The sequence below is a fragment of the Scyliorhinus canicula genome, chromosome 10 (genome assembly GCF_902713615.1).
Source record: "Scyliorhinus canicula chromosome 10, sScyCan1.1, whole genome shotgun sequence".
NCBI classification, from domain to species: domain Eukaryota; kingdom Metazoa; phylum Chordata; class Chondrichthyes; order Carcharhiniformes; family Scyliorhinidae; genus Scyliorhinus; species Scyliorhinus canicula.
This window is the reverse complement of record NC_052155.1, coordinates 51,819,057-51,843,111: the sequence shown is the minus strand read 5'-3', so window position 1 is coordinate 51,843,111 and position 24,055 is coordinate 51,819,057. Positions and strand designations below refer to the sequence as shown.

Sequence of the window (24,055 nt, the reverse complement as noted above, 5' to 3'; positions counted from 1 at the left end):
CCTCAAACAATACCACACCGAAATATACATACAAAAAAAACAGTAAGGCAAACAAAAAGCACTAAAACTTGCTTCCAATAAACCTAACCCCAAACAGAAGAAAAATACCACGCTCATTATCTAAAACTAAACTAATATAATGAGCTGCAGTCACCCGCACCAACTCTTCCTGTTGGCCAACTCTTCAGCTAGTAGGGCGGCTTTAGCCCAGAGTGAAGAAAATGCTAAGAGAAAAAGGACACAAAAGTATAAAAACCCCTTAAAACATAGTACTCCAACAAGAAGCTATGTATTTTCACAACAATTGTAACAAAAAGATCAAAGCCCCCCCCACAGAAGTAAACCCCCCCCCACCCAAGTCCAACTTGCAAAACATTCAACCCACATAAAAACGAAGCCCAACAACTCCACATATCCAAATGCCAGCCCCCAAAAGCTAAAAGAGCCTCAAAAACCCCAATCAACCTGCATCTGGCCCATATTTTGTTTTCCAAAAGAATCTGCTTTCTTCTGTGGATCAAAAATAGTCTTTAACTTCAAAAGTCACTCCCAGCCGTACCAGGTTCACCACTCCAAGCCGAACTCCACTTTTATACAGGGCAGCTTTGGCCTTGTTTAACGCCACCCACTTCGGTCAGGTCTGCTCCATATAAAGCCTGATGGCGTGGCCTGCCCATTTCTTGTAATGATGCTCCTTTGCCTATCCCAGGACCCGCACTTTTCTTGGAAGCTGTGAAATTTCACAATTACTGCTTGGGGTGATTGGTTGGGATGGGGCTTCTGTCGGAGTTTCCAGTTGAGAGTCTCACCTCCCTCACCATCTTCCCAAATATCTTTACAAAATACTCTGTGGGAGTTGGGCTTTCCATCCCCTCTGGCAACCCCACAATTCGGATATTTCCCCATCTCGCACGATTCTCCAAATCATCCACTTTGGCCTTCAGCGCTGTATTCGCCTCAGCCACCAGAGACATCTCCGCTTCCAGAGAGGCAATCTGGTCACTGTGCCTCGTATCACAGCACCATGCGGTTTTACCGATTCGTTAGCACTCCCCAACGCCAACCGAATGGCAGCCTGGGCCTGTTCTATCGACTCGCGGAGTTCCCCCGACATTACCCACCGTTGCTCCGAAAATTCCGCCAAGGTGCCGGTAAGTATATCGGCCGTGAGTGAAGTAGCCGGAGTCACACAAGTTGCTTCTGCCATTTTCTCTACCACAAACCCAGAGAAGCCTCCGATTCAGTCGACGAACTTCTGCTTTCAGATATTTTCCCCCTGGTCTTCCTGGGCATTTCCTCTATGTAGGTGCCTCATTCCATTAAATTAGTGCATTTTTAAAACAAAAACACCCTCAGAAACTGGGCAAAAAGAACAGTATCCTAGCAGGAGCCAGCTCGGGCAAGTCTTCCCTCTACGCAAATCCATTGGAATTCACGGATACGATCAATTTAACCCACCATCTTTAAAGATTTATGTATATGGACATAAATGAAGTTCTATTCGTTCACACAATTCAGAAAAAAGTAAGCTGTATTACCATTAGTTCTTCCAAAGTGAATCTCTTCACTCTGCAATGAACTTCATCTCCCATGCTTCTGCCCATGACATCATTATGTTATCCTGAAGCCTATAGTTATTCTCATCACAACCTACTCCTTTCCGATTTATCTGTAAAGCAATTGAGACCTGAAAACAGCTAAGTTGCTGTGAAGCATTTTGGCACATCCTGAAGACATGCAAGGCTCTAGATAAATGCAAACTCCTTTTCCACTCAATGGATAGCCTCTGCCTAGGCTTGGCCAAGAGTACTGGCCAATTGGTTAAAGTACTCAGGGGCATCCAATGTTCTTTGGAACATTGGCACCTCAGGCGAAGAGGAGATAAAATAAAACGGGTTGGGGAAAAAGGGTTTTCATGTTTCCTACCACTGGCCCTGAATAAGTGTCAGTCGGAATATATGATGCTAAAAGGGATCCAACTGGAGCTAGCCTTTGACTCACTTCCACTCGAGTCAGAAGACTGGGCTTAAACATCACTTTATACAGTTCTGACAATTTGGGTTGATATTTAGTGGGACTCTCATGCGCTCTCATCACAGAGGTTGTGAGATCCTAAACAAATGCTGCTGTTGTACATGATTAAACATCCTATTGGTTTGTAGAAAGATGGAGGGTGTGATATCACGGTCTGTCAGACAATTCATCACCCTGTGCATTGTCCCCTTAATTCACATAAATCTCCATGGAGTGTGAGGATACTCATTCACACCTTCTGGGGACAAGGACAACCAAAGAGTGTTAAGAAAATAATTGGATAGCATCTCATCCAGTCAAACCTGGTCTCTCTCACATTTCTCTCCACTTTGACAAGCCCCACACCTAAATGCGCTCAAGGAAGTTGTAGAGAGGAGGAGCGGAGAACCTTAAAGGTTGGGGCAAGAAACACCTCTTCCCCCACCCCCCCTCCTCCGTACACATTGTTCTGCTGCATTTGCCCTTATGCAACAAAGGCATTGGAATTTTAAAAAAAAATGACAACTCCCAAAAACAAACTGAATAAAACGGAGAGGGATTAGCAGTCCATGAAAATAGCGTTTCCCGCCCGACAGTTTAAGAGTTGATTCAGCTCCAGCAGGCTGTCTGTTGCCTTAGTTACCAGATGTACACGACCGAGCAGTGTGTACTCTCACAGGCCTTCTGAGCTACACTGATTATGACTCATTTCAAAATCTTTCAAGAGTGGTCTAAAAGGCACCAATGTGTAGAATGTGAACTATTGTCCTTTATTTAAAAAAAAGTTTTTCCTGTCTTCTCTGTTCCCATGGTTAGGCTGGCACTCCAATCCATTACAAGAGTGACTACACTTCAAAAGTACTTCCATTGGCAGTGAAGCACTTTGGGACATCCCGGGGTTGTGACAAGACAAAATAAATGCAAGCTTTTCTTATCTTTCAGAAACCTCAACAGTGGTCCTGCCATTTATTGATAATTCAGGGTACGATCACATTGTGGTTGTGCTGCTGGGCTGGGGAACCTCATGAGAAAACCTGGCATCAATGTAAAGTATCGGATGTCATAAACACCCAAAGGGTTCGCTGTAGGGTCTGGCCTATACGTGACCAGTCCCAAATCAACATGATGAGCTCTCTTGACCGCACCCTGCAAAGGCCGCAAAAGCCACACAGTTGTAGAACATAGAACAGTACAGCACAGAACAGGCCCTTCGGCCCTCAATGTTGTGCCGAGCCATGATCACCCTACTCAAACCCACGTATCCACCCTATACCCGTAACCAACCCTTAACCTTACTTTTATTAGGACACTACGGGCAATTTAGCATGGCCAATCCACCTAACCCGCACATCTTTGGACTGTGGGAGGAAACCGGAGCACCCGGAGGAAACCCACACGCACACAGGGGGAGGACGTGCAGACTCCACACAGACAGTGACCCAGCCGGGAATCGAACCTGGGACCCTGGAGCTGTGAAGCATTTATGCTAACCACCATGCTACCCTGTAGCTTGTGCTACAGTAAAATCCATATGAGCTGAATCGCAGGGAATCTTCCCACAAATTTGCACGGAGAGCTTTGTGACAGCCAAGGAAGCCCCATTCCCACATGAATGGTGTATCTGTGCAGCCCAATATGCCAACAAACATGCTCTATATCAAGAATAACACATTCAAATGCCAATTGAAAATACAGTAAAGTAAATGTGTGAAAAGCCCTTATTCAGCATGTTCACACTTTACAACAGCTTGACCTTTTAAAAGGTTGGAGCTTTGCATTGAAAAAATGTTAGGAGCTAGCTCGGGAAAAACATAATCTTTTTCTGCTGAGCATGATGTCTTCAGACATGCGTGATAGAGTCCATCATGTCGTCACTGCAGTCAAACATGTTGACGCAATTCTTGTGCTGAATTGCAAAATTCCAGAACAATCCTACGGCCTTTGCAGCATCAGCCAGGGAAAGAGACGGGTGCTGCGTTTAGCGGACTCTTCTGGAGCATTGGCCGCCTTGGATGAAGAACATTCTGCATCCGTGATGGCTTCACCGGTCAGTTTCGTCATTCACTCTGGATACGTTTCCATGGTTATCACTGCTGGAATTTCCATGCCATCCTCACACAGGCGAGTGAAAAGTGCCTCATCATCATCGGGTTGATAGTCCTCACCTTGCTCCTCTTCATTTTCAACTCTTTATGCAGTTGTATCCTGTTTGATCCCACTGTGATGGAATCAGTTAGCAATTGTGTCTTCCATGCTTTCTTCTTCATGAATGTGGTCCTGAGAACAGTTGGATCATGTGCCTGCTTCTTATTGATGGCCTTGATAACATGGTATCAGCTGCTGTCGCTATGGGGTTTTCAGGTTCCTAATCTATCCTGATCCGTTAGTTGGGAGTTTGGTCGTGGTGTGGGAGGAAAGCACAATAGTTTCATGTTCTGCAGGCCAGTTGTTTGTACTGATGACAATGTCCCTTTTCTTTCATGGATATGGAACATTACAGTGCAGGAGGCCATTCGGCCCATTGAGTCTGCACCGACCCACTTAAGCCCTCACTTCCACCCTATCCCTGTAACCCAATGACCCCTGCTAACGTGTTTTGGTCACTAAGGGCAATTTATCATGGCCAATCCACCTAACCTGCACACCTTGGACTGTGGGAGGAAACCGGAGCACCCAGAGAAAACCCACGCAGATACAGGGAGAAGGTGCAGACACCGCACACAGTGACCCAGCAGGGAATCGAACCCGAGACCCTGGCACTATGAAGCCACAGTTCTAATCACTTGTGCTACCATGCTGCCCTGTTTTGCCTTGTTTATCGAGGCTAAATATGTTTTGTCCACTTTCCTGGTCCACGCCTCAAAGATGCTGGAGGTCTTACAGGTGGCTTTGATCGCTTCGTACCGTGTGGGTAATGCCTTGACATTCGCGATGCAACGTGGACTTTCCACAATAAGTGGTAGCTTTCCAGTGCCATCCACATTGATGCAGGCACCAGCAGTAACACACCACGAGCAAAATAGAGTAAACAGTCCAGTTTAACCAGCATTAGAAATGTCTCCCAGTGGGACAGAGGGGGGCTAGCGCTGCCGAATCTATGTGGCTATTATTGGGCAGCTAATGTGGCGATGATCCGTAAGTGGGTAATGGAGGGAGAGGGGGTGACATGGAAGAGGCTAGAGGTGGCGTCTTGTGTGGGTACAAGTCTGGGGGCACTGGTGACGGCACCGTTGCCGCTCCCGCCGATAAGGTACACCACGAGTCCGGTGGTGGCGGCGACTCTGAAGATCTGGGGGCAGTGGAGGCGACATGGGGCGAGGTGGGGGCCTCGGTCTGGACCCCTATACGAGAGAACCACAGGTTTGTTCCGGGTAGGATGGATGGGGGGGGGGGGGGGGGGGGGGTGTTTCTGAGCTGGCATCAGGCAGCGATTAAAAGAATGGGGGACCTATTCATTGATGGGACTTTTGCGAGCCTAGGGGCGCTAGAGGAGAAATTTGGGTTAACTCCCGGGAATGCTTTTAGGTACATGCAAGTAAGGGCGTTTGTGAGACGGCAGGTGAGGGAATTGCCGCTGCTCCCAGCACGAAGGATTCAGGACAGGGCAATTTCGGGCGCATGGGTTGGAGAAGGCAAGGTCTCGGCGATCTATCAGGAACTGCAGGAAGTGGAAGAGGCCTCGGTGGAGGAGTTAAAGGGCAAGTGGGAGGAGAAGCTCGGGGAGGAGCTGGATGAGGATCTGTGGGCTGATGCCCTGAGTAGGGTTAATTCCTCCTCCTCTTGTGCCAGACTCAGCCTAATACAGTTCAAAATTGTTCATAGGGCGCATATGATGGGGGGGCGAGGATAAGTAGGTTTTTTGGGGTGGAGGACAGGTGTGGGAGGTGCTCGGGGAGCCCAGCAAATCACGCCCATATGTTCTGGACATGCCTGGCACTGGTGGAGTTCTGGAGGGGCTTTTTTAAAAAAACAATTTTTTATTCAAATTTTCACAAAAAAAAAAATAACAGAAAATTCTAAGAACAAAAAAAAAACAGAAGCCCCCCTGCCGTAAATACAAAAGCGAAACAATAAATTAACGCCCGTCATTGGCAAAAAACAGATATTCAACCCAAAACAAAAACAGACAACCCCCCCCCCCGGGTTGCTGCTGCTGCTGACCTTTTGTTTTTACCGTTCTGCCAGGAGATCTAGGAATGGTTGCCATCTCCTGAAAAACCCCTGCACTGACCCCCTTAGGGAAAATTTCACCCTCTCCAATTTAATAATCCCCGCCATATCGTTGACCCAGGCCTCCACGCTTGGGGGCCTCGCATCCTTCCACTGAAGAAGAATCCTCCGCCGGGCTACTAGGGACGCAAAGGCCAGAACACCGGCCTCTTTCGCCTCCTGCACTCCCGGCTCCACTGCAACCCCAAATATTGCAAGTCCCCAGCCTGGATTGACCCTGGATCCTACCACCCTCGATACCGTCCTTGCTACACCCTTCCAAAATTTCCCCAGCGCTGGGCATGCCCAGAACATGTGGACATGGTTTACTGGGCCCCCAGAGCACCTAATACACCTGTCCTCACTCCCAAAAAACCGGCTCATCCTTGTACCGGTCACGTGAGCCCAATGCAGTACCTTAAACTGTATGAGGCTAAGCCTCGCACATGAAGAGGAGGAGTTCACCCTTTCTAGGGCATCCGCCAACGTCCCCTCCTCAATCTCCTCACCCAGCTCCTCCTCCCATTTACCCTTCAGCTCCTCCACCGAGGCCTCGTCTACCTCCTGCATCACCTGGTACACTTCCGGCATCCTCCCCTCTCTAACCCATACCCCCGAGAGCACCCTGTCCTGGACCGCACGCGGCAGCAGCAGGGGGAATTCCGCCACCTGCCGCCTGGCAAACGCCCTTACTTGCATGTACCTAAAGGTGTTCCCGGGGGAAGCCCAAACTTCCCTTCCAGCTCACCCAGGCTGGCAAACTTCCCGTCTATGAACAGGTCCCCCTGCCTCCTGACACCTGCCCTGTGCCAACTCAGGAACCCGCCATCAATTCTCCCCGGAACAAACCGGTGGTTCCCCCGTATCAGGGACCCCATCGAGGCCCCCACCTCCCCCCGTGCCGCCTCCATTTCCCCCAAATCTTGAGGGTAGCTGCTACCACCGGGCTCGTGGTATACCTCGTCACAGGGAGCGGCAGCGGCGCCGTTACCAGCGGTTCCAGGCTCGTGCCCACACAGGTTGCCATCTCCAGCCTCTTCCATGCCGCCCCCTCCCCGTCCATTACCCACTTACGCACCATCGCTGCGTTGGCAGCCCAATAATACCCACAGAGGTTGGGCAATGCCAGCCCCCCCCAACCCTGCCCCGCTCCAAGAACACCCGTCTCACCCTTGGAGTCCCGTGTGCCCACACAAACCCCGTAATGCTCCTGTTAACCCGCCTGAAAAAGGCCTTCGGGATAAGGATGGGGAGGCACTGGAACAAGAACAGAAACCTCGGGAGCACCGTCATCTTGACTGACTGCACCCTACCCACCAAAGACAGCGGCAGCATGTCCCTCCTCTTAAACTCCTCCTCCATTTGCTCCACCAGCCTGGTGAGGTTTAGCTTATGCAAGGCCCCCCAGCACCTGGCCACCTGAACCCCCAAGTACCTGAAGCTCCTCTCCGCCCTTTTCAGTGGGAGCCTCCCAATCCCCCCCTCCTGGTCCCCTGGGTGCTGGAGGGGCTTTGCGAGGACTATGTCCAAAGTGGTGAACACCTGGGTCAAGCCGAGCTGGGGGATAGCATTATTCGGGGTATCGGACGAGCTGGAAGTGCAGGAACCGAAAGAGGCCGGAGTTCTGGCCTTTGCGTCCCTGGTAGCCCGGCGGAGGATCCTACTAATGTGGAGGGATGCGAAGCCCCCAAGCGTGGAAGCTTGGATTAATGACATGGCTGGGTTCATCAAGCTGGAAAGGATAAAGTTTGCCTTGCGAGGGTCTGTGCAGGGGTTCTCCGTTCCTAAGTGGAGGTCAACAGCAGCAGCAACCCGGGAGAGGGGGGGGGGGGGTTGGTCTTTCTTTTTTGTTTAGATTAGAGTGGGGCGTTTTCCTTACTGGCGTGTTTATTTGTTCAATGCGGGTTATTGTATTTTGTTGGAAATCCAGTGTATAATTTTTGCTTGTTTTGTGCTTTATTCCTTTTATTGTTTGGAGTGTTTTGTTGAAAATTTGAATAAATATATATATTTTTAAAATAAATGTCTCCCAGTGCACACTTGTTCAAGGTGCGGCGGACACCATTATCAAACCAATCATCTGTCATTGATGCCATAAGCTTTGTAACCGCGGCACTTACTGCACGGATGATGATTTAAATCGGTCCAGCCATCGGTCGCTGCAGGTGAATTCCATGTGGCCCAGCTTCTTTGCCAGGGCAATCCCCTTTCCTGCAGGATTGAACCGGATGTGGGAACGCTTTCTGTTTGGGTTGCCTTGAACCACGTGAGCAGAGCTGCTTGAACAGTAAGATAGGGAGCCATTTCTATCCTCTTCCTTGCTGGAGGGAATGCCAGCTTGTTGCGTTGTTCCAAGATGTTTGCCTCCTATTTCGGAATGGCGGACAAACTCGATGGTGGACTCTCCTACTCCTTTGTGATGAGCATCACCACAGTTTAACATTTACTGTTACGTTAACTTCACCTTCTCTCAGATCGACACCATTTAACTTTCTGGCAAGTTTAGCCACACATACCGGCTTGCAAATCTCATCAGAGGGCAATCTTGATGTCAAATGATACCTTTCCCAGGACACCATTATTTTCCACTTTTGTGTGGTCTATGTCCACTCTGATTGGTTGGCTCAGTCATGTGACAGCTTAGACAGGTTTGGCCAAAATAGAATTACCAGTATGGAATTTTGGCCCATCACAGACATCGTTCGATGGAATTTGCTGAAAACTTCGACATAACCAAACTTTTGTGTCATCCGAGTTTGACTCACCAGAATTTCAAAGGAATTTGCAACAAAGAATGACATCACTGAGGAAGCATCTGCATCATATGGACTGCATACCGTGGCTTTCTCAGTGTAATCACTGCTGGCCTTGTGATCCCAAAAGCAAAACTTAAAATAAACCTTGAAGATTTCTAGGTTTTGTTCAAAGTACGGGAGGAGGCTCATTCCGTGTCCTGGACAACGTTCCTCCGTTGACTAACACCATCCAAAGAATGCGCCCAAAGTCGAGAAAACTGATGGCCTCACTTCAATATCAATCATCCCATATACAACCCTATTGGAGAGAAGTTCATATAGTGCAGTATAAATACTGAGTTTTATTTCCGTCAGCTCCCAAAAATAAGCAGTAACCTGGGGATACCTGTTGGGTGATATGCAGCACAGTGGCTCTGGCACTTGATAACTAACCAAAGAACCCAGAGGACAAGTTCAATTCCAATACGGCAAGTTAGAACTTGAATTCAATAAAAGTGATTTGTGGACTAGCATGAGGGGAAAAGCAAAATCAGCATGAAAGCTGTCAAACTGTTGCAAAAACTCAACTAGTGCCCCATCAAGCGTTTGGTGGTGGTTGTTGCGGGGGGGAGGGGTGGGGGGTAACCTTGCACAGTGTACACGCCTATCCAATCTCTCTTCAAAATTTAAATGTTGGATCCCAGGCCAACATCCTGGTGAATCGTCTCTGCACCCCCTCAAGTGAAATCCTATGTGGAGACCAGAATTGCACACGGTCTTCCAGCTGGGGCCGAAGCAACATTCTATACAACTCCAACACGACCTTCCTGCTTTTGTTATCTATGCCTCGATTGATTAAAGGAAAGTGCCCCATACACCTTTTTCACCTCCCTATTTACCTGCCTTACACTTTCAGAGATCTATGGAGGAACAAACCAAGGTCCCTTTGTTCCTCGGAACTTCCCAGTGTCATGCCATTCATCGAATACTTCCTGGTCACATTACCCCTTCCAAAATGTACCAACTCACTTTTCAGGGTTAAACTCCCATCTACCACTTTTCTGCCCATTTGATCATCGCGTCTATATTTTCCAGTAACCCAAGACTCACAATGTCAGTGTTAGCCACCCAGCCAATCCTCGTGTCATCTGCAAACTTATTGATCCTCCCCCCCCCCCCCCCCCCCCCCCCAATCGTCGTATATGTTGTTTATGTTAACGATAAACAATAGAGGACTCAGCACAGATCCATGATGAGCCACTGGACTCCACTCACTAAAGCAGCCAGCCGTCTGACATCACCCTCTGTCTCCTGCAGCTAAGCCAATAAACAACGACTTTGCCATGGAATAAGTTTGGAAGCTGCTTGCTTCGATGATGGATGCCAATTAAAATAGAGCATTCATTTCTCAAATAATATTGAGACCATCAGATTTAAACCCACCTTTTCAACTCGGGAGAAAACATTCCCAATAAGACTTCCATAATAGGTCACTTGTTTAAACTCGCCAAATTTCTACCATATGGGGAGCTTTGTAGCTTTTATTCCTCTAGAATGAGAAGTTTTGATTCTGTTATAGTCTTTGGTGAAAGAATAACTAGAAATCCTGTATTTATAGCGGAACTATTGCAATAAAGGTATAATTTGGCTGCAAACTTTTGTGGGTCTCTACTTCTTATGTAGCAATTACAACACAGAAGTAAGCCATGCAGTCAAACCAGTATTTCTATATCTTAGGTTTGGCATTGACAGGGCAGCACGGTGGCGCAATGGCAGCACTGCAGTTTCACGGCGCAGGTGTCCCAGGTTCGATCCCGGCTCTGGGTCACTGTCAATGTGGAGTTTGCACATTCTCCCAGTGTTTGCGTGGGTTTCGCCCCCACAACCCAAAGATGTGCAGGGAACACGCTAAATTGCCCTTTAATTGGAAAAAACGAATTGGGTATTCTAAATTTTTTAAAAAAGGTTTGGCATTGACCAGGCTGTAAGCTTGCAGCAGGAACCATATTTTGAGGATAATTCTTTGGTGATCCGACCATCAGCCATGGGCTCCCTCAATAATTGGTCTCTCTTCACGGCGCTGAGGTCCCAGGTTCAAATCCCGGCCCTGGATCACTGCCCGTGTGGAGTTTGCACATTCTCCCCGTGTTTGCGTGGCTTTCGCCCCCACAACCCAAAGATATAGAACATAGAACATAGAACATAGAACGATACAGCGCAGTACAGGCCCTTCGGCCCTCGATGTTGCACCGACATGGAAAAAAAAAACTAAAGGCCATCTAACCTACACTATGCCCTTATCATCCATATGCTTGTCCAATAAATTTTTAAATGCCCTCAATGTTGGCGAGTTCACTACTGTTGCAGGTAGGGCATTCCACGGCCTCACCACTCTTTGCGTAAAAAACCCACCTCTGACCTCTGTCCTATATCTATTACCCCTCAATTTAAGGCTATGTCCCCTCGTGCTAGCCACCTCCATCCGCGGGAGAAGGCTCTCGCTGTCCACCCTATCTAACCCTCTGATCATTTTGTATGCCTCTATTAAGTCACCTCTTAACCTTCTTCTCTCTAACGAAAACAACCTCAAGTCCATCAGCCTTTCCTCATAAGATTTTCCCTCCATACCAGGCAACATCCTGGTAAATCTCCTCTGCACCCGTTCCAAAGCTTCCACGTCCTTCCTATAATGAGGCGACCAGAACTGTACGCAATACTCCAAATGCGGCCGTACCAGAGTTTGGTACAGCTGCATCATGACCTCATGGCTCCGGAACTCAATCCCTCTACCAATAAAGGCCAACACACCATAGGCCTTCTTCACAACCCTATCAACCTGGGTGGCAACTTTCAGGGATCTATGTACATGGACACCGAGATCCCTCTGCTCATCCACACTACCAAGAATTTTACCATTAGCCAAATATTCCGCATTCCTGTTATTCTTTCCAAAGTGAATCACCTCACACTTCTCCACATTAAACTCCATTTGCCACCTCTCAGCCCAGCTCTGCAGCTTATCTATGTCCCTCTGTAACCTGCAACATCCTTCCGCACTGTCTACAACTCCACCGACTTTAGTGTCGTCTGCAAATTTACTCACCCATCCTTCTGCGCCCTCCTCTAGGTCATTTATAAAAATGACAAACAGCAACGGCCCCAGAACAGATCCTTGTGGTACGCCACTCGTAACTGCACTCCATTCTGAACATTTCCCATCAACTACCACTCTCTGTCTTCTTTCAACTAGCCAATTTCTGATCCACATCTCTAAATCACCCTCAATCCCCAGCCTCCGTATTTTCTGCAATAGCCGACCGTGGGGAACCTTATCAAACGCTTTACTGAAATCCATATACACCACATCAACTGCTCTACCCTCGTCTACCTGTTCAGTCACCTTCTCAAAGAACTCGATAAGGTTTGTGAGGCATGACCTACCCTTCACAAAACCATGCTGACTATCCCTAATCATATTATTCCTATCTAGATGATTATAAATCGTATCTTTTATAATCCTCTCCAAGACTTTACCCACCACAGACGTTAGGCTCACCGGCCTATAGTTACCGGGGTTATCTCTACTCCCCTTCTTGAACAAAGGGACCACATTTGCTATCCTCCAGTCCTCTGGCACTATTCCTGTAGCCAATGATGACCTAAAAATCAAAGCCAAAGGCTCAGCAATCTCTTCCCTGGCTTCCCAGAGAATCCTAGGATAAATCCCATCCGGCCCCGGGGACTTATCTATTTTCACCTTGTCCAGAATTGCCAACACTTCTTCCCTACGCACCTCAATGCCATCTATTCTAATAGCCTGGGTCTCAGCATTCTCCTCCACAATATTATCTTTTTCTTGAGTGAATACTGACGAAAAGTATTCATTTAGTATCTCGCTTATCTCCTCAGCCTCCACACACAACTTCCCACCACTGTCCTTGACTGGCCCTACTCTTACCCTAGTCATTAAATCAAATTGGAGAATGTGGGCATCGATCCCACTACCTCTTACATGCAAAGCAAGCGCTCTACCATTTGAGCTAATTCCCCCACACAGTCAGATCCTGTGCCAGGGTAGGTGGATTGGCCATGCTAAATTGCCCCTTGATTGGAAAAAAAAAAATGAATTGGGTACTCTAAATTTTAAAATAAATAAATAATTGGTCTCTCCAATGAGACAATCCCCAACCCGGAAACCATGGCTTAACTGAGAGATCCACTCATTACTGAATCCAGGTTTGAGGCGCTCAAGACAGGCGACCCTGACCTATACAAGAAATCTAGGTACGACATCCGCAAAGCCATCAGGGGACGCCGAGAGAAAATACCAGACTAAGTTAGAGTGACAGACTAGAGTCACAAACCAACGACACGGCCTCTCGTTGGTTGCGGCAAGGTTTAAACAACGTAACGGAATACAAAGCAAAGCAGAGTAGAATCTCTCTAGCAAGAGAGCACCCCCCCCCCCCCCCCCCCCCCCCCCCCCCACCCCCGCGCCAATCGCCTCGGACATACCCACTCCTACCATCACAGTCTCAGTTTAGATCAGCCTTCTTGAAAGTGAACCCACGGAAGGCAACAGGTCCTGACGAAGTCCCTGGTCGTCCACTCAGATCCTGTGCGGACCAACTGGTGGGTGTGTTCACAGACGTCTTTAACCTCTCCCTACTCTGCTCAGAGGATCCCACCTGCTTCAAGAGGACAACAACATACCAGTGCCAAAGAAGAACCAGGCAATGTGCCTCAATGACTACCAACCGATGGCCCTGACATCTTTCATTATGAAGTGCTTCGAGAGGTTAGTTAGGAGACACATTAACTCCAACCTTCCAGACTGCCTTGATCCACTGCAATTTGCCTACAACCGGTGCACAGCATGTGCTATCTCCCTGGACCTATACTCATCCCTGGAGTATCTTGACAATCTTCCCATGTACTGAATGATCTGTTGAGCTGCTTGCAGAAAAATACTTTTCACTGTACCTCGGTACACGTGACAATAAACAAATCCAATCCAATCCAATCCAATCCAACAAGGACATCAATGTCAGACTCGTGTTCAATGACTACAGCTCTGCCTTCAACACCATAATCTCAGCCAAGCTCACATCCAAACTCCAAAATCTATGACTTGGCTCCTCTGCAACTGGATCCTCGACGTCCTGACCCAAAGACCGCAACCTGTAAGGATAAACAACAACACCTCCTCCACGATAGTCCTCAATACCGGGCCCCCTCAAGGCTGTATGCTTAGCCTCCTACTATACTCACTGTACACATGACTGTGTAGCAAAATCTAGCTCCACCTACAAGTTTGCTGATAATACGACCGTAGTGGGTTGGGTCTCAAGCAACGATAAGTCAGAGTACCGGAGGGAGATAGAGAATCTAGTGGCATGGTGCAATGACACCAATCTCTCCCTCAATGTCAGCAAAACTAAGATGCTGTTCCTGACTTCAGGAAGCAAAGTGTCGTACACATCCCTGTATCAATGGTGCCAAGGTGGAGATGGTAGACACCTTAAAATTCCTGGGTGTACAAATCACCAACAATATGTCCTGGCCCACCCACGTCAATGCTACGATCAAGAAAGCACAACACGGGAGCACGGTGGCGCAGTGGTTAGCACGGCTGCATCACACCACCGAGGACACGGGTCCGATCCCGGCCCTGGGTCACTGTCCATGTGGAATTTGCACATTCTCCCTGTGTTTGTGTGGGTCTCCCCACCCCCCCCCCCCCCACCCACCCACCACCACCCAAAGATGTGCAGGGTAGGTGGATTGCCAGGCTAAATTGCCCCTTAATTTGAAAAAAAAAGAATTGGATATTTAAAAATAAAAAAAAAACCAAGAGAGGACAACAGCACCTATACTTCCTCAGGAGATGAAGGAAATTCGGCATGTCCACATTGGCTCTTGCCAATCTTTACAGATGCACCATAGAGAGCATCCTATCAGGCTTCATCACAGCCTGGTATGGCAACTGCTCGGCCCAAGACTGCAAGAAACTATAGTCATGAACAATGCCCAGTCCATCACGCAAAACCGCCTCCTATCCACTGACTGTCTAAACCTCCCGCTGCCTGGGAAAAGCGGGCAACATACTCAAAGACCCCTCCCACCTGGCATATTCTCACTTCCAACTTTTTCAGTTGGGCAGAAGATACAAAAGTCTGAGAACATGCACTAACAGATTCAAAAATGAGCTTCTTTCCCACTGTTACCAGACTCCTGAATGACCCTCTTATGGACTAAGTGACCTCTCTATGCATTTTCTCAACTGAGTAGTACTACACTCTGTATGCTTCGCCCGATGTCGGTGTCTTATGTATTTACACTGTGTATTTATCATATGTCCTATGTTTTTCATATATGGAATGATCTGTCTGGATTGTACGCAGAACAATACTTTTCACTGTACCCCAGTACACACGACAATTAATCTAAATCCCAAAGTTCAATTGGCATGGCTTTGCCCAGCTCCATGTGGATGTCTCCTGATAGGAAATATCTGGAACAGCAATTGGTGCAATTTTGCCCTGACCTATAGGTGCTATCATAGTGACCAGCATTCATGCTCAAGCTCCTGCATTTCTGAAATACAGGATCTCGCTGTGGAGCAGGGAGCTGACAAGAGACCAGAGCACTTTCTGCTCCGTGTAATATGATCATAAGATATAGGAGTAGGCAATTCAACCCATTGAACCCGCTACATCATCAATAAGGTCATGGATGATTTAATTGTGGCCTTATTTCCATTTTCCTGCCTGACCGCATAACCCTCGACCCCCTTGCCGATCAAAAATCTGTCTAACTCAGCCTTTATTATACTCTTTTTTTTAAAAAAAGTATTTTTATTAAGGTTTTACAGAATTTTTCATAATAAAACAGTAGTAACAATAATAACAAAACAAACTAGAGTGAACATTAACATAGTGCAAAAAGAGAATATACAATAACAATTAAATAGACATTACCCCACGTGACCCAGTCTTCCCACACCATCCCAATGAAGCACGCAGGCCCGTACCCCCCCCCCATGGATTGCTGCTGCTGCTGACATTTTAATTTTCCCCGAGAAAGTTGACGAATGGTTGCCACCTCCGAGAGAACCCTAGCATAGACCCTCTTAAGGCAAACTTTATTTTCTCGAGGCTGAGAAACTCAGCCATGTCTTTAACCCAAGTCTATACACTCCGGGGCTTCGAGTCCCTCCACATTAATAAAATCCGTCTCCGGGCTACTAGGGAGGCAAAGGCCAAGACGTCGGCCTCTTTCGCCCCCCGAACTCCCGGGTCTTCTGACATTCCAAAGATCGCTATCTCTGGACCCGTGTGTTAAGCACCAACCTTGATTATACTCAATGGCTCATCCAAATCTCCTCTTCAAGGAAGAGAATTACAAAGATTAACACGCCTGAGAGAAGAAATTCCTCCACATCTCGGTCTTAAATGGGAGCCCCTTATTGTTAAACCGTGCCCCCTAGTTCTAGATTCCCCCACTTGGGGAAACATCCTCTTAGAATCCAGCCTGTGGATTCCATTATGTTTCAAGAGCACTTCTCATTCTTCTGAACTCCACGGAGTATTGGTACAACCTGCTCAACCTTTCTTCACAAGACAAACCCCTCATTCCATCAATCAACCTCATGAACCTTCTCCAAACTGCTTCCAATGCAAGTTTTTCCATCTTTAGCTAGAACCTTGATAATGGGATCATCAGGAGCCCCGAGTGCATAGTTGGAGAAATTACCCATTAAGTGGTCATTTTGGACGGTTGGTGCAGATTAATGGGCCAAATGGCCTCTTTCTGGACTGTAGATTCTATGGAAGGTGCTTAATTCTCCTTTTCCATCTTGGTGTATTCTCTAACCTCAGGCATGTATTTATTGTAAAGAGGGTCACCCCCAGATACACTTAGGAGCTCCATATGCCACGAGAATGGCATTAAGTTGCCCATCACTCACCGCCCAGCCTAAAATGGTGTTCCTTACAGTTATCGGCTTTAAAAAAACAACGTTAATCTAGAGGCTCCAGAATGGAAACCAAACCATCCAGCTCAACCATTCATCCCACGTGAGCAATGGAATTTTCCGACCCCTCACTTTCCAAATCCCTTCAGCCACCTACCAAATCTAATCTTGACTGTTTACATAGTTTCCACCTTAGCCACAAACCCTTAAAGTGAATTTACTTTGAAGGCCTCACAACTCAGCATAAAATGAGCTTCTGTCACCAGTTCCACAAGTCTTGCATTTAATCTTGTATCTATGATCCTCCTCGCATTCTGATTAAATGTACCATGTCTCATCTTTTAATGATGGTAAACATCTTAACATTGCTCCACACCGCAATATGCATTTTTCCAAGTCATTTGTCGTATTTACATTCATTCCAGGCAGTGTGAAGCAGAGGACGGTATGGTTAATTTGGCACAGCTACAACAAAGTACTAGATGGCCTCATACTGGAAGATTGGGCATTAGAGGATTCACAAAACATAGAACATAGAACAGTACAGCACAGAACAGGTCGATGTTGTGCCGAGCAATGATCACCCTACTCAAACCCACGTATCCACCCTATACCCGTAACCCAACAACCCCACCCCCCTTAACCTTACTTTTTAGGACACTACGGGCAATTTAGCATGGCCAATCTACCTAACCCGCACATCTTTGGACTGTGGGAGGAAACCGGAGCACCCGGAGGAAACCCACGCACACGCGGGGAGGACGTGCAGACTCCGCACAGACAGTAACCCAGCTGGGAACTGAACCTGGGACCCTGGAGCTGTGAAGCATTTATGCTAACCACCATGCTACCGTGCTGCCCTTTAAAAGACCAAGGACACAATTCAATAGAACAATTTCTGAAGACCAACTAAATCTTACAGTTCATTCCGGGTTTGGAAAACTCTAGCAAGCTACAAAACATATCACAGAATCACTAGTGTAGGAGCTCATTCAGCCCATCATGTCGGCACTGACTTTCAGAATGAGCAGTTCACCCCATCACCTCCCTGCAACCCTGTAAATAGTTTCTTTTCAAATAATCATCTAGTTCTCTCTTCAATGTAACAGCCTTCCCGAACAGGGGCCGGAATGTGGCGACTAGGGGCTTTTCACAGTAACTTCATTTGAAGCCTACTCGTGACAATAAGCGATTTTCAATGCCTCGATTGAACCCGCCTCCACCACACTCCGAGACAGGGCATTCCAGACCCTAACCACTTGCTGTGTGAAAAAGGTTCCCCCACACATTACTTTTGCTTCTTTCTTTAATCATTTGAAATCTGTACCCTCTTGTTTTCGATCCTTTCGCGAGTCGGAACAGTTTCTCCCCATCTACGCTGTCCAATCAATATTAAATTAAATAAAACAGTATAAGCCTGTGATACTAGCTCAGAACTTAAGTGATAGGGGTTTGAATAAAACAAACGTGCTTCTTCAAAGATGTGCAGGTTAGGTGGATTGGCCATACTAAATTGCCCCTTAGTGTCCAAGGATGTGCAGGTTAGGTGGGGTTCTGAGGATGGGGAGAGGGGGCCTAAATAGGGTGCTCTTTCGGAGGGTCAGTGCAGACTCGATGGGCCGAATTGCCTCCTTCTGCACTGCAGGGATTCTATGGAAAAGCTGATAAAATGTTTGAAGTAGTTTGGACAGAGGATTCGGGGACAGAAAATACACTGAAAAGAATGCCAGGATTGACAGAGCTGGTACAGGCCTGTTACTTAACCATGCTCAATCCTACCCCTTATACATCACCCGACTCCACGCAGTCACCCCAATTTAAGGCAATGACATTTTTTTATGGGTCAGTCTGCACTCTGGCAGCAGTCACACTCTGAAATCAAAAGGCTACATTTTCAGTTTAGTACAGTACTGCTGGAGAACTACACTGCCGCCTTTCAGATGAACCATTAAACTAAGGCATGAAGGAAAGGGGGCCGTCTTTAGTGACCTAGCAAATATAGAGATTTCTCACCCAACATCACTTCAACAGATTGGCCGTTTATCTTTGTTGCAGTTTGCTGGACCCTCCGATGCAAAAACTGGATGTTGCACTTTCCGTTTTACAACACTGACTGCATACACTTCAAAGGTACTTTGGGGTACCCGGAGTTCGTAGAAGAAGCAATATAAATGCAATCCTTTCGTGAGAGGGGCGATGGGTGTTAATGGGGGCTATGGGGGATTCCTGATTCCTCTTTGTCAGTTGTTTATGCGAACATGTGGATTAATGTTTTGGGTTTGGTGGGAGGATGGGATTGTTGTTATTGATATGGGGATTGACATATTTGTTACTGATTATTGTTTATTGTTGGGGGGTGTAAATTGGAGAGAAAAAGGAGAATAAAAAAATATTTTAAAAATAAATAAATGCAATCCTTTCTTTTCACCATCCCAGGTGGTTTATTTCTGACCCACAAAGCCTCTTGAGGAGACACAGGCTTAGATGCGAGCATCACTGCCCTGTCCCAATTGGTGAGCTGCCTTTTTGAACCTTTGCAATCCGTGTGGTGTAGGTAAACCTGAACTGCTGTTAAGGAGGTCGTTCCAGGATACTGACCCAGCAACAGTGAAGGAACAACGATGGAGTTCCAAGTCAGGATGGGGTGTGGTTCAGAGGGGAACTTGCAGGTGGTGGTGTCTCCATGCATCTGCTGCCCCTTGTCCATCTAAACGTGGATAGAGGTCACAGGCTTGGAAGGTGATGTTGGAGGAGGCTGACGAGCTTCTGCAGTGCATCTTGTAGGTAGTACATACTGCTGCCACTGTGCTCTGGTGGTGGAGGGAGTTAACGTCAGAGGATTAGGTGTCAAGTGGGCTGTTTTGTCCTGTATGGTGTTATTGGTGGGGTTTTAACAATGGTAGTGGTGAAGTTAACATATCAAGCAGAGATAGCTAGTTTCTCCCTTGTTGGAAATGGTCATTGTCTGGTACTTGTGCCACAAATGTTACTTACCACCAATTACACTAAGCTTAAATGCCGCTAAGTCTTGTTGCATGCAGGCATGTCCTGCTTCAGTATTCAAGGAGTTGCAAATGGTATTGAACTCGGTGCGATAAGCAACTATCCACAATTTTGACCTATTGATCGACAGAAGATCATGAGCGAAACAGCTGAAGATTGTTGGGACTGGCACCAAGGAGCTCCTGCAGCAATATCCTGGGACTGAGATGATTGATCTCCAACAACAACCATCTTCCTTTGTGCTAGGTATGGCTCCAAGCAGTGGAGAGTCCCCCCCACCCCTTCTCCATTCCCATTGACTTAAATTTTGTTAGAGCTCCTTAATTCCACACGTGGTCAAGAAGTGTAGCTGTCACCACACCTATGGAATTCAGTTCATTTGTTTATGTTTGGACCAAGGCTGCAATGAGGTCTGGAACGGAGTAAACTTGATGAACGAGTTGTTATGTTATTGAGTAAGTACCGCCTGATAGTACTGTCAATGACACCATCCATCATTGTGATGATGATTGAGAGTTGGCTGATGGGGCAATTGACCAAATTGGATTTCTCCTGCTTTTTGTGGAGAGGACAGACCAGGGCAATTTTCCACATTGCTGGGTAGATGCCAAGGTTGTGGCCGTACTGGAACAGCTGGGGTAGGAGTATGGCCAGTTCTGGAGCACAAACATTCAGCACGATAGCCAGGATGCAGTCAGGGCCCATAGTCATTGCTGTATCCAGGGCCTTGAGCCGCTTCTTGAATCATGTGGAGTGAATCAAATTAACTGAAGACTGGCATCTGTGAGGTGGCCCAGATGGATCATCCACCTGGCATTTCCAGTTGAAGATGGTTGCAAAAGCTTCAGCCTCATCTTTTGCACCGGTGTGCTCCATCACTGAGAATGGGGATGTTTGTGGAGCCTCCTCCTCCAATGAGTTGCTCCATTGCCCACCTGGATATGCTGGGATTGCTTCGTTCGGTCTATGGCATGCCGCTTCGTCCTGTGTCGTAGCTTCACCAGTTGGCATCTCACTTTCAGGTATGCCTGGTACTGCTCCTGAAAATCTGGTAGTTTAATGATCACCATTAATGAGATTAGCATTATTCCCAATTTATTAATTAACTGATTTTAAAATTCCCCAGCCATGGTGGGATTTGAACTCCTGTCTCTAGAGCGTCAGTCTGGGCCTCTGCTCGAGTAACATGACCATTATGCTACTGCATCCCTCCGAGCTACCGCATCCGTCTAAGCGAGCGGAACAGCCACACATGTTAAAATATCAAAACAAAACTGAGTACGATACAACTAGTTACTTCACTTCTTTCCCCACAGGCAGTGTTAGTAATTCCTGTGGGGAGTAAGAGAGAAAATTTGTATTTATAGTGAATTTCCATTGAAACGTTCGATAAAGTAGTTCACTTGTGTGAGATGTTGAGTGCATTGGCTGCTATTGTGCAGGAAAAGCAGCAACCTGACTCTCTCACAACAGTTATTTTGAAAACTATTCTTGTGCTGCGGGTGTCCTAGCAAAGCCAGCATATGTACTGCTCCTCCAGGTTGTCCAGAGTGGTTACAAGTAAATGGGTTTTTAGGCCATTTCGGAGAGCACCAAGGCTAGGGCCAGACTGGAATCACATGTAGGCCTGACCAGGTACCAAAAGCAGGCTTGCTTCAATAAAAGACATCAGTGGACCAGATGAGCCTTTGATAATTCAATAGCTTTTTGGTCACTTTTGCTTGCCCCAGCTTTTTAACTTCCAGATGTTTGAAACAAACATCAATTGAAACTCTGAAACCATGGCAGTGGCATTTGAACTCATTTTCTGGACCATTAAACCAGTAACATAGCCACTACACCACTTACAATAGGGCAGGGGATCCTTTAACATCCACCTCAACATAGAGACGCAACACTTCAGTTTAGCAGCTCATCCCAAAAGCAACCGTCCCTGGGACACCGTAGCACTCCCTCAGTACTGTACTGAAATATCAGGCCAAATTGTGTGCCCCAGTCATTGATCGGGACTTAAACCCACAACAACCTCAGAAGTGAAGTGGGCTACAAACGGAGGCAAACCTGAAAATTTTCATTTCAAACATGTAATTTAACAAAGGTTGGGTAAATTTCATATTTTAAAAAGGGACTTAAACAGTTGTGGAATTCTGACTCCCCGGCATCAAGCATTTCAAAGGCTGTGCTACAGCACATTGTGAATATGGAGGTTTGAGGAGCATTTTAATGAATATATTCAAAATGATAAAGAGGTTCAAAAGATAGAAAGAGGAAAGCGATTTTCTTTGGCTGGGGAGCCCAGCACAAGAGGGTCCAATTTTAATTGTAGCGGTGGGCTGTTCAGGGGTGAACACGGCAAGCTCGTCTTCATACAATGAAATACTCTTCCACCAAAAGGCTGCAGATGTTGGGCCAATTGAAATGTTGAAGACTGAAATTAATAGATTTATTTTTGTTCAGTAAAAGATATAAGGGATATATGGGTAAACGGCGTTGAGGTAGCAATCAGTCATGCTTTAATTAAATGACGGTGGAAGCTAGAGTTAATGAATGGCCTACACCTGTCCCTGTGCTAGAACATTTTGTGTTAAAAGACTGTACTTGGCGATTACAGATCTGTCACCAATGATTTTAAGATTTAAAAGGTAACAATTTTTAAAACTTATTTGTTCCTGGGACGTGGGTGACGCCGAAAAGTTTGGCATCTATTTCCCACCCATAGATATCTTAAGCAACAGTGGTGGTGTACCTCCTCAAAATGGTGCTGAAATGTCAGCCATGACCTGATAGAATGGCAGCAAAAGCTCGAGGGGCTGAATGGCCTGTTCCTGTTGCATAAAGCATCGCCGTGACTTTTGAACTTCGTTGTGACTTTCAAGGCCAGAAAAACAACTTTCCACGTGGAATATCTCCAATATCTGCCTCATTCCAACTACCAGACACCACCTACACCAACTGGCTATAGAATGTTATTGTTTATTATGTGGGGAATTGAATAGAAAAGTAGGGAGGTTATGCTTCAGTTCTACAGGGCACTGGTTTGATCACATCTGGAGTACTGGGTGCAGAATTGGTCTCCTTATTTAAGGAAGGATGCAAATGCATTGGAAGGAGCTCAGAGAAGATTCACAAGATTAATACCTGGAATGGGTGGATTGCCTCATGAGGAAAGGTTGGACAGGCTAAGCTTGTATACCCGCTGGAGTTTAGAAGAGTAAGAGGCGACTTGATTGAAAACTACAAGATCCTGAGGGGTCTTGACAGGTTGGATTTGGAGAGGATGTTTCCTTTTGTGCGAGAATTTAGAACGGGGGGGGGTCAAGGTTTAAAAATAAGGGGTCGCCCATCTAAGACAATGATGAGGAGAACCTTTTTCTCTGAGCGTGTAGAGTATTTGGAACTCTCGTCCTCAAAAAGTTTTTCGAAGCAGAGTCTTTGAATAATTTTAAGGCCGAGGTAGATTGGTTCTCGAAAAGCTAGAGGATGATAGGTTATTTTAGACAGGCAGGAATGTGAAGCTGAGGTTACAATCAGATCAGCCATGATCTCATTGAATGTCAGAGCAGGCTCGAGGGGCCAAGTGGCCTACTCCTGCTTCTAATTCGTCTGTTCATTTTGGAGTTCAGGCTTCTTGTGCTGAATTAGGAACCTCTAAACTTATCTGATGTCAGATCCTTGAACAAGGACCTTAACCCCATGGACTTTCCAGAAATAAAAGTCACACCCTTAGAAAATACCAATCACTGCATTCCAACTTGGAAGCGGGAACACTTGAGCGCATTCCAAACATGACCCCCTGAGCAGTACTATGCAATATGACCCCACTCAGACCTGTTCTAGATTGAAGATACAGAATATCAGCATTCGTGCTTCAAACACAGCGATGCTCCGTGTGCTAACTCCCCTTTTGCGCTCCCAGACCGAGTACTGTTGCAACAGTATGGGCCAGAAATAATCACGTTCGGGGGCAGCACGGTGGCGCAGTGGTTAGCATTGCTACCTCACTGCGCCGAGGTCCCAGGTTCGATTCTGGTTCTGGGTCACTGTCCGTGTGGAGCTTACACATTCTCCCCATGTTCGCACGGGTTTCGCCCCCACAACCCAAAGATGTGCAGGGTAGGTG

General features: G+C 46.8%; 1 protein-coding gene across 3 annotated transcripts in view; it reads right to left on the bottom strand.

Annotated features, from left to right (window-relative positions):
* The window catches only part of setd2 (SET domain containing 2, histone lysine methyltransferase), a 110,640-nt gene that overhangs the window by 80,619 nt on the left and 5,966 nt on the right, over positions 1 to 24,055 (bottom strand). For 2 of the 3 annotated variants that reach the window (XM_038808911.1, XM_038808912.1), the window contains exon 1: positions 8,343 to 8,680. The exons of the other annotated variant lie outside the window; for it this stretch is intronic. In XM_038808911.1, the coding sequence (XP_038664839.1) occupies positions 8,343 to 8,665 (323 nt within the window). In that variant the 5' untranslated portion in view covers positions 8,666 to 8,680. Of the gene's footprint in view, positions 1 to 8,342; positions 8,681 to 24,055 lie in introns of those variants that run through there. 3 annotated transcript variants of the gene reach the window in all.